This window comes from Dicentrarchus labrax, unplaced genomic scaffold, assembly GCF_905237075.1.
Source record: "Dicentrarchus labrax unplaced genomic scaffold, dlabrax2021, whole genome shotgun sequence".
In the NCBI taxonomy this organism is placed as follows: Eukaryota; Metazoa; Chordata; class Actinopteri; family Moronidae; genus Dicentrarchus; species Dicentrarchus labrax.
Window position 1 is genome coordinate 16,687,967 of NW_026136706.1, and position 14,640 is coordinate 16,702,606.

Sequence of the window (14,640 nt, forward strand, 5' to 3'; positions counted from 1 at the left end):
TGCCAGCGTCTATGTCGCTCATTCAGCTACAGTGCCAGTTATAACAACAGTTCATGTCACTTTGCGTAACAGAGGTCCTCTTCTACACGTCAGTGAAAACTCAAATTTAACTTACCGATGGTATATTAACGTGTGTTTTGCACTCTTGGGAACAGCCTGTTTGTCTCCAACGAGACCGGCTGTGCAACTTGTCATCATGTTATTGCTTTTGATTGTGACGGACTGTCAGACATCTGATCTCATACACATCCGGCCTCAACATCATCTGATCTAATTCATATTAATGTTTAGGCTATTCGTGTTATTCAGGGTGGGGTGACAATATTGCCAGACTGAAGTCTGTTCCCGGTTCTCAAACTTGGTGGCTATGAAACCATTTCTTTAGGAGCTCTGTATTCATAATTAGAGAGCACCTGTTTTTCACCTCTTTTTTTATGTTTGTCATAAATGTTTGATTCCGGGGGGGTAGGTACTGCATTTCCCGTAGAACATCAGTCAGCACAGACAATTTACAATTCGCTAAACCCCGCCCCCAACAGCAATGGTCTAATAGTAGCTTAGCATATTAGCTAACTACATTATTTTGAGGGCTCTATAACTTTTTCTATAGTAAGCGTTTGAATTTGCCACAGGTTGTTATTAAAGATATCATTTAAATCACACTTTTACTACAATACTATACTGTCTTAGGGCTTAATAGCTCAACCCCGCTGCTGCTTGATTCCAAAGCCTGTAACATGGACCTTCAGCCGGATGCTGACTTTCTGCCTGGGACATGTGACTAGCTTTAGCATGTATGTAGCCATCGTGTGTGTATATAAGAATCTCTGATGTGGTTCTCATTTTAAAACTAATCAGCAACATTAAAAACTCTGCTGGAGACAGTTTTGAACCATTTCAAAAGCATTAGCGTAGACTACAGCAGATTAAAATCTGCGAGCTACAGTTGTTCTCATTTCAGCCACAAAATGGAGGGTCATCGGCTAGAAATGGGAAGCCAGGTTTTAAACTTGTTTCAAATATTACTGCAAATTTCAATGTGTAAATGTACAATGGAAGCCTTCACAGGCATAGCAACAGTATCTTTGGGGGAGGTGGGGGTTAGTGAACAGTTATCTGTCCCTGTAAAGTCACGTGAGGCTATATTAGGTACCACTTTGGTTCAGCAGACCAGGCTAGACTTCCTTATTGCCAAGTTATGGAACGCAGAATCCTCATTTGCACACTGAAGGTCACAGTTTATAGGTTGAATATAGAATTTTAAATGATTTCAGTATGTTTACATCTTATGTACATCCAGCTTCCCTGTATTCAGTTTTTAGGAGAAATATTTCAATATTTGAATTCCACAATGGACCAGTGTTTTTGTCTCAGGAATAAGATGGGTGTTGCTGCTCAGTTGAAGCCAACAGTAGTCTTGTCTGTCTTAAAAGTCAATAAAAATGGGTGCAGGAAGTCTGTTCTCAGGGCACCCATTTTTCACTGTGTTGTGTCAAATAGACATGTTTATATTACTGTCTGGTGGAAAGAAATAAATCTTTGCTACAAAACCTGCATTAGAAAAGCTGTTTGTGAATACTGTGGTCAGCGGATGAGTGATTCATGCACTGAAGTCTACACTGTAATTTGTGTGTCACTATAAACCATTTCAGTATGTATAAGAAATGCATTTATGGGGATGAAAAGCAGAGAAAATGGCAGCAATTAGAGAAAGGTTAAAAGTAATGATTATAAGTCCCTTTCCTCAAACTTTAGCTTCAGCCTATGAATGTAACAAAGTCACTGCAACCTTTCCATACAGCAGTCCTCTTGCCACTCAGTTCAATTTAATGTACATAAATAGGTTTTTATTTACAGTTCAGAAAAACTCCATTCATATAAAAATAGCACTGTACCTATGTACAAATTGAATCTTACGAATGGAAGTGAATTGTAGAGTGTACAATACACAGAAAGAATGCAAGTGTCAGAATTAACCACTTACAGTTGATAGATAAAAGCTGCTTCACACACGGCAGATATTTGTTAGCATAGCAACAGACCTTCCCCAAACGGAATTCAAAGTCGTATTATTCAACAACAAAGATGTATCTTTAATTAAGGTCACTGAATTAAAGTCCCAATTTGCTCCACACTTTTGTGATAACTGTATGCACTGACGTTCCTTATGTCACTGATCTCCCTTTTAAATAGGGAGGAAAATGGAAAAGTCCACTCCAGCTGTGCTGGATATGCGCTTCCTCAATTGAAGTTGAATTTAAAATTGAAGGGTCCGGAGCCAAATGGATTGAAACCCTGGAAGCCTCCATGGAAGTGCTGATGATGGTGACCCTGCTGGCTCTCCGGATCCAAGGGGTCCTCCCCGTGGTCAAACTTGGTTCTTTTCTCTAGAGAAAAAAAACAAAAAAAAAGATGACATGTCAGTACAGAACAATTTAACAAAATAATATGTCCTTATTGCACATACTTACGCTTTTTTTTGGGCCTTTATGCCTTTATTTGACAGAGACAGCTGAAGACAGACAGGGGGGGTGGGCAGAGAGAGGGGGGATTCGAGCCCGGGCCGCTACAGAGTATGGGTCGCCAGCTCTACCGACTGAGCTAACCGGGCGCCCCCTTATGCTTTTTTTAAATTATTATTTTTTTAGGGCTTAAGTAAAGTAAGATGTACTTTACTAAAGTAAAACTCCTCAGTGATCAATTTACTTTGAGCTATTAGGTAATAGATGGTTCCGTTTAGGTAGAATTTAGAAATGGCGTGCTGAGGGTTTTGAGCTTGATTTGGGGTGATGCAGCTTGACATTAGGCAATACTTAAAAAAAGACAGCCTTTGTGGAAGTCTTTCAAGAGTTAACAAACAGGGCATTTAGCATATGACTTTGTATTTGATCAAATTATGCTAGAAAATTAAGTTTGGTTTGATGATTTTAGTAGAATTATTTTATCAATTGAATGCACCAGTTGGATGACTTCGCATTAATCATTACAATGCGCAATTGCAAAGTCTTAGGGGAAAGAAAGTTGTTAGTAATGTCAATAAAACTCAGTGAATAGTTTCTACTGATTACTCAAACACGTGATATAGTCAAATCAAACAAAATAGTAGATGTGTGATACTAGCATAGATAGGGTTGTTGGGTCCACCAATGTTATACAATGTATGGTTCTGTACAATGGTTTGGATAAAAAACATTTTACTGAGATATAAATGATGCCCGGTATAATAATGAAGGTCTCAAGCTCCTTGGACAAAATAGGGAAGCAGTAAGCTGTTCACAGTGGCTCCTCAGAGGCCTGACATTTACTGGGAGACTGGCAGGGAGTCTGGCAGTAACAACTTTCCACTGACTTCGCAGAACACACACTCTTTACCTGGGTCAGTGAGAACCTCTTTAGCCTGAGCGATGTCTATGAACTTCTTCTCAGCCTTCTTCTTTTCCTCTGCATCCTGATAATTGTCGGGATGCCACTGTTGTGCCAGTTTCCTGTAGGCTTTGATAATCTCCTTTTTCTGGGCAGTTCTGTGACAACGGGGAGACCATTAACAGCACATTCATTAAAAAGGCAAAAACTGCTTCCCCTCCCTTCTTTTCAACATGAGCTTGGACATAATAAGACCCATCCAAGTGTCAGGGTTACCACATTGGCTCTGATGTAAAAAAGAAAAAAATATTTCACACTTTCTATAGCTAAAAGTGTTTTCATTGTCTTAAAATGTATTTTGTTTTGGTCAATAGTACTTTTGAACACAAAAATGTTCAAAATGGATAAATGATGTGCCTCTTTTATGGAGCTGGTTGTTCCACACAATCTCAAAGCAAACGCAAATAACTTGATGCTAATAGAGTCTTATAAATCAGCCCATTTGTAAAGAAATACCCAAATTCTTGATTTGGCCTGATGAATCTATAAAATTCCCTGTCTGGAATACACTTATATAAAGAAATATCCAAAAACCTGTGACCAGTTCCTACCTCTTCACTCCAAGGATCTTATAATAATCCCTCCGCTGAGACTGTTTGAGGAGTCGCTGAGCTCTCTCCAGGCCTTCTTTTATCTGACGGTCATTCTCACTGTGTTTTGCTGCAGTCTCATAGTCCTTAATAGCTGGAAAATACAAATGCAGGATAAAATCAGTATTGCTTACACATCCAAAGCAGCTAATGGGAAGTGAAGCACGGTAGTAAAAGACAGTCCTTCCATGGAAAAGGCATAGGGTGGTTGAGCAAGGCACTGAATCAGATGATGACCCAAACAAAAGAGGCACAAGAATTCACATAGATCAGCTAACGATAATTGCATACTTTTTAAATCTGTGCCTTAATTTACTCAATTTAGCCATTGTGACGCCGACATTGCTGTGGGACAAGTCTCTATCTCGTTTCTGGATTCTCCACTTCCCGACATTGTGCGACATTTTCACTAAACTAATACAATAAATCATAAAAACAATAAAGAAGACACACATTTGCTGTACTTGGTGGCTGAGTTTGGATTAATATACATAACATTTTAGACATTGGCATTATATTTCTAAATTTAAACATTTTAACACTTCCCCCAAAGACTGATCTTCTTCTTTGTCTCCAGTTGTTCCGGTTGAGTCGACAGCCATGCTAGAAGCTCTGTGAGACTTACACAGCAGATCTTTAGGCTAACACATTTACAAAGACAATGAGCTGATGTTTAGCAGGTATAATGATTACCATTCTCACCTTCTTTGTTTAGCATACTAACAAACATACTAACATACTTGCTCATTAGCACTAAAGCGGAGCCTGATGGGAGTGAGTTTCATTAGTTTAGCAAGTATTTAGTCACAAAGTGGAGAAAAACAGACGATTACCAAAGTGATCACAATTCATCCTGAGGGACCATGAACGTCGGAACTGACTGACATTGCCATCTTTACAGCGATACTGCTAGTGTGACTAAAATACAAATAGGCTACTATATTTGAAATTTCACATTTGTGTATAGATAAATAACACCACTTAAAAAAAGGACCAGTGTGTAAGATTTCCTGCCAATCAACAGAAACCCCCTGACTCAACCAAGCACGGAGGAGAAGCTACGGTGGCTGCGAGAGGCCCTATTTAAAGCCAGTGTTTGGTTTGTCCGTCCTGGGCTACTGTAGAAAAAAAATGGTGGTTCAACATGGCTGCCTCTGAATCTTGTATAGATAGATAGATAGATAGATAGATCACATTTGAATCAACTGTTAGGGCTTTCTGAGACTGTTGTATTAGATATGTGACACAATCAAAAATATGGACAAAAAGTCCTGGCTGAAAATAACTTACATTTAAAAAAATAATAATAACGTTGCCGGAATCGTCGGTATTGTTGACTTTTTTCAAATCTCCATCACTATAGCAAGCATTATGACCTACATAGTATTATTTAACTTGTGTCGTAGTAATCCCATCTCTGAAAATGCTTGATCTTGTACTATTAAATAAACCACTTTATTCATTAAGTAAGCCCCATCACCTTCAGATCATGTTGCAGCCGCTCCAGGCTGTTTGGGTGCTTTGAAGCTTGTTTACCCTGTGAGGTGTACTGAGGTGAATTTAACACCCGTGGGCCCTGACAGTTTAAAAGCCCACATGAGGTCTGGACTTCCCACATGCTGTTGTGTTCATGCCATGTTAATGACAACATGCACAGCCTCAGATCAGCCAGCATCTTCCGCAGTTGCAGGATCTCCGTGATGTTATTACTCTGGGGCTGACCGGCCTGCAGTGATGTTAATTGTGGGCTTAATTGGTCGTTAGTGTAGGTTTTATTTTTATTTGTTTAAATATAACATGTTAGGGGCTTGTTTTTCATCTAAATTAAAGATTAAAACCATATTTGTTGGTTCTTCACAATTATGGACATTATGTGTAACATTAAGGCAGTTTGGAAATTCTATGAAGTAAATGAAAACTGCCGTGGAGCTTTAATCCATCTCCTTTATCTTTTTTATAGCTGCTATTTTCTTTGCGTGCGTGTTGACTTTTACACTTCTATGAGCTGAACTGAAAAACAACTAAACTGAAACATCACATTTCAACGTGTGCTTGTGAAGCACCAAATGTTAGCTTTTAGATGATTTTGTAAATTAATGTAAAATTATTTTCTTCATCAACTTGGGATAAAAATTTTACTTTTTCAAGCACGTCATCATCCGACAAGTCAGCCTGAGGGCTTTATTTTCAGCACCTGCACAAAACACAGCTCTGTGCTGGAAAAGTGGCATTTCTCGATTTACGCAGTGTCGTTTCCTCGCCTGTGCCAATTTGCCATTTTGATGTTTTGCTCGTCTGTTTCACTTCATTACACACTGGTTAACTATTAGACACAAAAATATATTTTTTGGGGGAGGATGATATGGTGGCCTGGGGGTCTAAGATGTGTACCATGTAATCATAATGTCCCATGTTCATATCCAGCCACGACCCGCATGTCACTATCTAATTAAAGGCAAAACTGCCCCAACAAATACTTAAAAAGGTTTTGTACCTACAATCAGCCATATTATGCAGCCCCATACACAGCAAACTGCGATGCACTGTGAGTTCTGACACCTTTCTATCAGAACCAGCATTAACTTTTAGCAGTATGAGCTACAGTAGCTCGTCTGTTGGCGGGCCAAGGATCATTGATAAATGCGGGCAGCGATGGTCTGATCCATGACCCTTACACTGGTTCACCGCTTTTCCTTCCTTGGACCACTTTTGATAGGTACTTACCACTGCAGACTGGGGACACCCCACAAGAGCTGCAGTTTTGGAGATGCTCTGACCCAGTCGTCTAGCCATTACAATTTGGCCCTTGTCAAAGTCGCTCAAATCCTCACGCTGCCTATTTTTCCTGCTTCTAACTTGAGGACAAAACGTTTACTTGCCTGATATATCCCACCCACTGACTGGTGCAATGATAACAAGATAATCAGTGTTATGTTATGGCTGATCGGTGTATATTAGCAATAATGGCAGCAAGACAGAACAAATATTGTCTGATTCTTACCAAGATGTCTCATCTACAGCTGTTCTGTAAGACAACCTTTACTTTCAGCTGATTAACTGCCAACACAGCACTGTGTCAGGAAAGAGGTAAAAATGTTTTTCCATCTGCAGTCTATAATGTGAATGACGCACATGGTCAAACTGTGGTCACACCCAACAGATCCACTGTCGTTACCTCGATTCAAGCTTCAACTAACAGCAGGCTGTTAACCACAGAGATTCAGAACTGAGGTGTGCATCACACTGGTTTGTTATGAGTCATTTACTTTACAATTTTTGAGTTTATGAAGTGTAAATCAATAGGAGTGTTGGTGCCTGACACAATGGACACAGTTTCAAAGTTTCATGAAAATTGTGAATATAGAAAATGTGAACATTTCTGGGCCTGGTTTTGGGTACTTGTCTCCTTGTTACCACAACATGAAGTTATGTGCCAATACTGATAGCAGTCTTACTTTTCTTTTTCTTTTTAAAGCAACAATGACTACTCTGGGATTGTCAGTATTTTCAACAAACAAAAACTATTACTAGGTTTTCTTCTTACTTATTCAACTTTGTCCTATTCTTTTGCATGATGCTTCTTTAAGTATTCTTTAATATTTATGGTATAAAACATTTATTTAAAATTCAAAGGACTTGATCTCTGGATACCCTTAGAGGCAGGCAGCTCCTCTAATTCACATGCTACACTACCATTACTTGATCTTTCAGGGTAATTTATGTGTATTGGATTATACATTTTACGTTTGTTTTTATATACAATATATACAATACAATACAATAATAATTTAAATCTGAGTCAGAGATCTGTGGGATAGTTTACACTAAATTTCAAACTTAATTGACAGATAAACATAAAATGTAGGCAGGGATTTTGACAAAAATATCCATTGGTTGTTTGCACGGTGGTAGCAGAACATCAGGTGACAGGTGAAATGATGGCTGGGAGACAGACTATTCCTGGGGATTTCACCATCTGCCATCACTGGACTTTCTGCGATTTGACAACAGATAGGGGAGACCGTTGTTTCAGCCTAATCCCCCCTCAGCCAGCAAAGGCTTCATGGAGACAGTAAGTGCTGTGCGTGTGTGTGTGTGTGTGTGTGTGTGTGTGTGTTGCGTGTGCGTGTGTGTGTGCGTGTGCGTGTTTTGGCACTGCTACTGAAGAATGGCTTTAGGCTTGATAAACAATTCTGCATAATTCCAGCCAGCAGTGTGCGGCCGCTCTATATCTCACAGGCTATACTTACCGTGAACACACTGTGCTCTACACCTAATTCTAATTATACTGTATGTGATAAGCGCTCTAACAGATGACGTGTATTTCAAGCTTTAGACATAGTAGTTAAACGCTTTAACCAAATTAGATAGGACACCCTTGCTGTATTTATCTACATTTAGTATTTATTGTGCTTATTTAAATTCAAAATCAAAATGGATTTGGTGATGAACAGAAAGATTGTGTTCAATGAGGCAGAATTTAATTGGATGTGAGCCCCCTTTGTGACTGCATGATGCCTGAAAATGTTTCTTTTGGATGTTTACATCAAATTCACACTTTTCCAGTAGACAAACAAATTCCCACAAATGATCAGATAGTAATGTGTATGCTGTGTCATTGATCTTTATTTCACTGTGTATTTTATGCAGTGTTACAAGGGCCCCTTGTGTTAGACTCCTGCCATAGCACCAGTAGAGGGATTTATGTCAGTGAGGGTGGGCTAAACAGCAGAAACACCCATCTTCAACAATAGTGGTCATGGACTTTCTCAACAGAAATAAACCAATTACCAGTACAGATTGGATAACTGGATTTAGTATGACCCTGGTTCTGAGTGTGGACTTTCAACAGACTCCATCATATAAAATACCTCTTAAGTACATACAGCTACATCTGACAGGCTTACCTTCCTCATACTGTTCCTCTTGGACATAGGCCTCAGCTCTGTCCTTCAGCACATTAACGTTCTCCGGGTTCCAATGGAGGACTTCGCTACACACTGAGATAGCTCTGCTAGCCTTTTGGCCCTGGTCACGACACAAAATAAACACGCTGGTTGGGTGCATTGTCTAATGAAGTCAAAGAGTGAGGTAATACATCTCATGGCAGCAGTAAGGGAGTCATACCTGTGTTAGCCCATGGCAGATGCGCTCCTTGGCAAGGACAGAGAAATGGTGCACTTTGGGCTCAGTCACCATCACTGCCTCATATTTGCTCACTGCTTCTTCATACCTAAAAAGAGGAAGAGGGAGGTAGGTGGTTGAACACTGCAACACTGTCGAAACAGTAGAACGCAACATGGATCATTGCACCCACAAACATCATGCCACTCTTGTTATACGCTCGGTTCAGTTGTGTGAATATGATATCTTCACATGTCAAATATGATGTGACATCCATTCACATTAAGATGGGATTTGCATGCCTGTTTGTAAGACTAGAACGACTGAGTGCTTGAGGGTAAGAAAGCAGTCAGTCAACGGCTGATGAAATCCCTGGTACTCAGAGGGGATATTATTTTATTTTTACAGGGATATACAATTTCCTGAACACACACACACACACACACACACACACACACACACACACACACACACACACACACACACACACACACACACACACACACACACACACACACACACACACACACACACACACACATACCGCTGCTCTTGCATGAGTTCCTCTGCAGAGTGGATCTGTTTGTTGAGCTTCTTGACCTGCTTGTAATGGCTGTAACACTGCTTGTGATCAGGATCAAGCTTCAGGCACTCGCGCACCTCACTGCAGATCAGAGGAGAGGACTAAGAATTTTCGATATTACCTGATGTACATGCTATATTGCCAAATTACAGAGGATTAAAACAACTACAACAAGCACACTTAACAGTCCAGCAGTAAAAACACTTTGGTGAGGCTCATACTGATTTCAACTATGTGGTCATTTTTGACACTATAGTTTGTATTGCTGAACAGATACCCCGTTATGTGTCGTATACTGAAGTGTTGCTGAGGGTCTCCTTGTGATCATTGCTCCTCTTTTGCTTTTTATGAGTTAGCATGTGTGCTCCAGATGTTTCTTGCCTTTACTGCCTGCCATATTACAGTCAGTGGTTTTTACCATGTTCATGATTGGCATACACTGATATGAAGTAGAGCATCAATCCATGATGTTTACTGTCAAAAACAGCTTTAGATGGATAATGTCAATGTATAAAAATAATTTAGACAGATCTACTGGAGATATGAGAGTGCTGTGTTTGATTCTGTGAGAATACAGTATGGGAGCTTTCCTTAAAGAAAGTGGTTTGCAAGTTGGTCTTACTTGAGGGACATCTCATGGTCTCCAAGATCATAGTAGATGGTGCTGAGTTTGTAGAAAGCCTGGGTATTGTCACTCTTCAACTTGGATGCAGCTTTAAGGTCACTGATGGCCTTCCCCATCTCTCCCATGTGAATAAAACACTCTGCTCGCATCTCACGAGAGGCCACATCCCAAACGCAAGTCTGGAACAGGTGGACAATAACTCTTACAAACTGCATTACTAGTAACTATACAAATGTTCTGTACAGCCTGCGGTGATAATGATATGGACAATATTATGCTTGCAGGAAAATTAAGCAATGCTGACAAGGTAGATATCTTACCTCAATGACAGTGTCAAGCTGGGCAGCAGCTGTCACATACTCCTGGTCGTTGAAGCTGCTGCGCGCCTGAGCCACCAGCCGCTGAATTTCATCTGACTTTGTCAGCTGACTGTGGGCCTCCCTCTCCTCTTTGTCGCTGGGGTTGGACTTCAGCTGGAACATCACAAAGCAACACATTACATATGCATACTTATAGTCATGATTAAAGCAGTATAACTGGAAAAAAAGATTAAAGCCAGGACATAGTATGCAATATGAGGTAGAGATTGTAGTCCAGAGACCAGAAAATCAGTGTGCTTAAGAACATTTGATTCAGTCCTTCACCAACGCAGTCCAATATGAGCTCTTATTTATTCTTAAGAGGTTCTTCTGCCAACTTTGCCTCTCGAAAAACATTGCTTATCACAGCAGTAGCAGTTACTATTCCCTAAACACATTACATTATAATCATCCTCATCATAGAGGTCATCATATTCACAAGAGCAATCTCAGCTAATGACACATCATTTACAAACAGACCTAGGTACCCTTCAAGTGTTTCCTGCGAGCTCAGCTTAGGAAAGAGTGCAATGCATAAATGTGATGCATTATGCCAGGCCAACATTGTGGACTGCTGAAGCAGCATGACAGCATTTACCCCTGGCCAGATCCCTTGATATTATACCAGCAATGTTGTCTCTGTTGGGAATGTGGCTCGTTGCCCTCTTGAAGGAGGAGGCATTGCACATGAGTGGGATTAATAAAGTTATCTATCTATCTATAATTACAAAACTTTCTATTACTTAGACACTCCCAGACAGTGACTGTGTAACTTGCACTTTGCAGTCTTTCATATAAGTCTGCCAAACAGGAGTACAGGACTTACCACTGAGCTTCAACCTACATATAATAATCAGAGCTAATCAAAAGTTGACTGATTTTCTTCAACAGAAGGAAATTGTAAAGGCAAGGAGCTAATGATCAAAACAGACCAATGAGGCTGCAGGTCGGCCATATGCCCTTGGCACAATGTGACACTGTCTGACATTCCTATCCCCATGCTGAGGTGGAACTACATTTCTGCGTGCATGATTACCTCACCTGAGAATACAACAGCTTTAAATGGAGTTTAAGAATTATTAGCAGATATAGCAAGGGCATTCATGTCTTCTGGGAGTGTTGTGAAACTTAACTGTAAAATGGTAATTCTAATGGAAAATGCAATAGCAAGTTCCAGTCTTAATCCTTAACGAGCACCTTAAAAACGATCCCTGAAGGCCCAAATGAGAGTTCATTTAATCATTATCAAAGATGGCTTATGGATGCAGGGTTTTCCCATTCCTCTAAGGTCCTATGTGCATCCGTTGTTCAACTTCCTTGCTTCAAAGTTTTTCCAAGTCCGCTCATCCCATCAATTACAAAACCTCCCATGTTGTCAACCTCATATTATAACTATAAAGTATATTGAAATAAATCTACACTGCATGGAAAAATATAAATATCCTTCACAACATTTAGACTGTTAATAAGTTCACCTATTGTCCATATTTAAGGAATACTGATAAAACATAAAGCAAAGTTTCATGCTTGAGAATAGTTTCACTACAACACCAGGCTACAGATCAACACTGACACCTCCTGGTGAACTCTGCTTATCTGACAAAATAGTGTCTTCTTCCCAGTCTTGTTGATATAGAGTTTAAAACAGGACATTACTATACTTACCACCTTCTTAAAGTCACTCTCCGCCTCATCTAGTTTCCCTTGCTTCAGAAGGAGATTTCCTCTCTGAAGCCGAGCCTGTTAAGAGAGGAAGAGAGAGGCCTTGATTTGCATAAGTCAAATAAAGACTGAAGCTGAACACAGCTGACAGAACTGCCCGGTTTCCGAGCACAGTTGCGTCTGGAGCTTATTTAAACGATATAATTTACACATATACTATTTTTACATAATGAAGCAGCTTCTTCCAGTTATTTGTGTAAATGGGTTACACAAATAACTACAGCGTAAGTCCGCAGTATGACTTAAAACGGTGTCCAACTGTGTAAAAATAAATAATTTCAGGCCAAGTGATGCAAAACATAAAACAACAACTCACAGATGTGAAGTCTGGTTTGAGTTCAATGACTTTGCTCAAATCTGGCAGTGCAGACTTTGACTTCCCCATTGCTAGAAACACTGTGGCTCTCCTGTAGTAGGCCATGTAGTTCTTGGGATCTCCGTCTGATAAAAGCACAAAGAAAGCATGTCTACACAAGTATTGAATTATATTCCCTTGTGTTAAACTCAGCATGTGTCTTTCACCTACCCACAGCAGCATGGAAATGAGAGAGAGCATCAGCTAGCTGTCCGGCAGCAAGCAGCTTCTTCCCCATCTCCATATGATTGTCCACACTCCCATCCCTGCCACATGTCACTCCTGAAAAACATACATAGCCCCGTTTCACCACAATCCTTCACATATTACCACAGACTGCTAACTACAGCACAGTACTCAGTTTGTTTTTGCATTCATTACCGACCAATGACAGATGGCAGCATGTAAATCAAATGAGTAAAGTTAAAGAGATAACATGAAGCTAGCTGTCAGACTATGTTGTAAGTTAACGGTGAGGTTAGCTTACAGAGTAGCTTACAGAGTAGCTAACATTACCAAATAAGTTCTTAGTTATATTAGTTAGTGTTGAGTTACCTGTAGGCTCAAACAAAGCTGCTACTTTAACCAATAAGCTACAAACGGGTTGCCTAGATATAAACTAACTGATTAGCTAGCTTAACGTTAGCCAACAGTTATCGACTTCGCTAGCTAACGTTACCATTGACATTAGCGACACGGTGTTACTTTGACTGCTAGCAGGCTGTCTGGACCACGGACAAAGTTCATAGTTACTGCTAACGTTAATTAAGAAAGCCAGCAGCTATCATTAGCTTGCCTAGTAAAGTAGCCACAGAGAGCTCCTTACCTTCATATCTGAGATCAATCAAAACAAGAACATACGGGAGGTAAGTCAGTATCTTGTGAGCTACATGGTCGATGGAAACCATGGTTAGACTCAGCATCAGACAGACTACTATCTCGATATGTCCCACGAACTTCAGGTGGTGTTATTTTAACTAATGTGTCACTTCATTCACAACAGTTCCCATGTGTTGACCGCCGCTCAGCATTGCTTCTCTTTTCCCAGTCACAGCACAGAGGCGACCGGTCGTGGGGGACTGTGATTGGCTGGATTGTTTGGATAACCCCGCCCACCTCGGTTGGTTCAACAGAGAGGAGCCACGGCAGCATAAAGCGGTCATCACTGGGTGTGTGTGTGTGTGTGTGTGTGTGTGTGTGTGTGTGTGTGTGTGTGTGTGTGTGTTACCTCAAACTCTATTAAAAGAAAAGGTCTAAAGGTCATTAAAATGTTACTGTGGCAAGATTATAGAAGAAGTATTAATATTCTAGTGTCAAATGTAAATACTGTAAATACAATAAACACAATAAACACTGTATTCTGTGGAGTATGTTGCTTATGAGAGTGGTATATTAGGACGTAAAGCATTCAGCAGTGGTGGAAGAAGTATTCAAATCATTTGCTTCAGTAAAAGAAAAGAAAAGATACTCTATTGCAAGTTAAAGTCCTACATTCAAATTTTTACAAACAAGTAAAAGTACAGAATTCGTAGCAACAAAATAAGCAGATCGGTCCCTGTCAGGGTTCTTATTGTATTACTGGATCGTCATTGTTGATGCATTACATTGTAAGAAGTATTATAATGTTGTAGTTAGTCGAAATGAAGCTAATTGTGACCACTTTTCTTTTGGGTAGCTTTAGTAAAACCACGCGCATATAATAAACTGATCATGTATCACATGTTGAAATCATTATCTGAAAAATAGCATCAGCTGTCAGATAAAGGTAGTGAAGTAGTACAATATTTTTTCTGTGAAAATATAGTGAAGCATAGTCGATGCAAGTAGTTTAAAACTGTACAGTGCTTGAGTGAATGTAC

The 14,640-nt window shown here is 39.9% G+C and overlaps 1 protein-coding gene across 1 annotated transcript; it reads right to left on the reverse strand.

Annotated features, from left to right (window-relative positions):
- Positions 1–1,825: 1,825 nt before the first annotated feature.
- dnajc3a (DnaJ (Hsp40) homolog, subfamily C, member 3a) lies at positions 1,826–13,844 on the reverse strand. Its single transcript, XM_051404996.1, has 12 exons — positions 13,608–13,844; positions 12,953–13,063; positions 12,743–12,867; positions 12,370–12,444; positions 10,666–10,818; positions 10,343–10,524; positions 9,682–9,801; positions 9,141–9,246; positions 8,921–9,041; positions 3,975–4,107; positions 3,373–3,521; positions 1,826–2,387 (listed from the first exon to the last, which is right to left on the reverse strand). Exons 1-12 carry the CDS (start codon positions 13,702–13,704, stop codon positions 2,242–2,244), a joined length of 1,518 nt encoding a protein of 505 aa, XP_051260956.1. The 5' UTR covers positions 13,705–13,844; the 3' UTR covers positions 1,826–2,241.
- Between the last annotated feature and the right edge of the window lie 796 nt (positions 13,845–14,640).

Coding starts and splice junctions, on each gene's coding strand:
- dnajc3a (XM_051404996.1), bottom strand. CDS start 13,704: ATGCTGAGTCTAACCATGGTTTCCATCGACCATGTAGCTCACAAGATA. Junction 9,247..9,681: donor GAACTCATGCAAGAGCAGCG/GTATGTGTGTGT, acceptor TCCTCTTTTTAG/GTATGAAGAAGCAGTGAGCA. Junction 9,042..9,140: donor TCTGCCATGGGCTAACACAG/GTATGACTCCCT, acceptor TGTCGTGACCAG/GGCCAAAAGGCTAGCAGAGC.